Genomic DNA, 2,242 nt, shown 5'->3' with positions numbered 1-2,242 from the left:
ACTTGAAGACAAGAGTTCAAGACCAGCCTGACCAACATGGTGAAACCCCATCTCTACTAAAAATACAAAAATTAGCCGGGCATGGTGGCAGGTAGCTGTAATCCCAGCTACTTGGGAGGCTGAGGCAGGAGAATCTCTTGAACCTGGGAGGCAGAGATTGCAGTGAGCTGAGATCGGACTATTGCCTTCCAGCCTGAGTGACAGAGTGAGACTCTGTCTCAAAAAAAAAAAAAAGGAGTTATTGAAATACAGACTTTGTTTGGATATAAGCCATATGAGAATAAAGCCTTTGATGATAGGAAAAAAGATATAGCAAAGAAAAGAGAAGTTTCTTCCATAAAAGGGTAAAAGTTGTTATTTCTTTGTTCTGAAATTTGTGTATATATGCTATGCTTACAATATTTATTTTTTATAATGTTAGGGAATCATGGAAGCCGATAAAGACAACACACAACAAGTTCTTAAGGAGCATGGGCCACATGAATTTATAAAAGATGAACAAAATAAGGTAAAAAGGAAATTACTGGGTACTATTAAAAATTAATTTATATCTATTAGTTTTGCAGTAAGGCATGTTTTGTATGTCTTTGTCCAACATTACCTTGAATTTGGGAGGCTGTTAGGCTTTAAAAAATTTTTTAACTTCCATTATGTTATTTAAGTCTTACAAGAAGTGTCGTATTTTTATTCTTTCTCATATAAGGCTTACAACACTAGCTGCTTTCTCACTCACACCCTCATTTCTTGGATTTGCATCAACAAGTTAAGAGCATAGTTAGCAAGTATCTCATTAGACCCCAAGAGGGAACAGAGGCCAGGTAGATTCAACTACTTCCCCAAGGTCATATGTCTGGCTTGTTAAGGCAGTTGTGTACTATGGGATATTATGGGAATCACAGATAATTAAAAACACCACCACCACCACCAACAACAACAAACTGCCCCAGAATATGTCCGCTATTACAGTGCAATTTAAAAGTCTTATTGTGGTCACAAATAGCTAAGAAAGGAGTTGATGCAGTACTGAAGTAATATTCAGAAGATCTGATCTCAATCTTTGCCTTACTATACAAATTTCTGTGACTTTGGCCTAGTGTAAAAGGTGGTTTCCTGATTTATATGATGGAGATAGTACTACTTGGCAATGTTAGAATAGACAGGTAATGATGTAAAATATTCAACAAATGCATTATGCACATAGTCGTATTTATTCTGAGACTGTCTAATGTCTTTCTTTGCTCAGGATGAGAGAAATTTATAGTCTTTAGTTCATTCAGAAAAATGAGTTTGGGGCTATTTACTTTCTTTGGTACCGTTTGATATTTTTAAGGAACTAATTGATGAAATGACAAAGGAAAATATTCAACTAAAGAAGGAGATCCAAAAGCTTGAAATGGAGTTACAAGAGGCTACCAGAGAATTCCAGGTACTCTCTTAATTATTTTATACACTACATTTTTGATGGACGCATGGTTTTTGGAAAAAGCATTTTAATTATATAAAATTCATTTTTAAAACCTTATCATCCATGGCACCACCATTTGTAATAATTCAAAATGGAAAACAACCCAATGATTCCTTCATAATAGAATGAGTTAGTGAAGCGGGGTATAGTCATATGATAGAAATCTACACAGCAATGAGAACGAACAGATCATAACGACATGCAGCAACACAAATGAGTTTCATAAACACAATGTTAACACAAAAAAGACAGATGAGGGCGTACCATATGCTTCCCTTTAAATTAAGCAAAAGCAGAATGTTCGAAGTTAAAACAGTGGTTACTTTTGGAAGCAGGTAAGACCTGGAAGGGAACCCAAGGGAGTTTCTGGAGTGTTGTCATGTTCTGCCTGTCATCTGTGTGCCAATCACATATGTGTTAGCTTTGTAAAATTGCATCTTGCTGTACTTATGATACATGCATTTTTCTATTATTTATATACACTTTAATAAATTTACCAAAGCAAACATTAATAAAATTTACCAAAAAAAGATGGTCATTAGCAAATCACTGTTGGATCAAATTCTGGCTTTTCTCACTGAATTCTTTTATTAGTATTCTCATCCAAAGTGCTTTGCTAATTTAAATGAGTTTCACAGTTTAAAAAATTGGACATATATTAATCCTCACTATTTAAATTCTCTCCTAAATTTTCCTGTATTTTAATTATACATAATTTTCACCCATTTTTTTCTTAACAACTCAGATTGTTAAAAAATTAAAGCATTGGCCGGGCGC

At 34.4% G+C, this 2,242-nt stretch overlaps 1 protein-coding gene across 1 annotated transcript in view; it reads left to right on the top strand.

Moving 5' to 3' along the window:
• The window catches only part of NMI (N-myc (and STAT) interactor), a 20,310-nt gene that overhangs the window by 6,998 nt on the left and 11,070 nt on the right, over positions 1-2,242 (top strand). The window contains exons 2-3 of the mRNA XM_011987840.1: positions 422-508; positions 1,331-1,426. Of these exons, the coding sequence (XP_011843230.1) occupies positions 428-508; positions 1,331-1,426 (177 nt within the window). The 5' untranslated portion in view covers positions 422-427. The remainder of the gene's footprint in view (positions 1-421; positions 509-1,330; positions 1,427-2,242) is intronic.

This window comes from Mandrillus leucophaeus, unplaced genomic scaffold (assembly GCF_000951045.1).
Source record: "Mandrillus leucophaeus isolate KB7577 unplaced genomic scaffold, Mleu.le_1.0 Scaffold318, whole genome shotgun sequence".
Taxonomy (NCBI): Eukaryota; Metazoa; Chordata; class Mammalia; order Primates; family Cercopithecidae; genus Mandrillus; species Mandrillus leucophaeus.
This window is presented reverse-complemented; position numbering and strand designations above follow the sequence as displayed.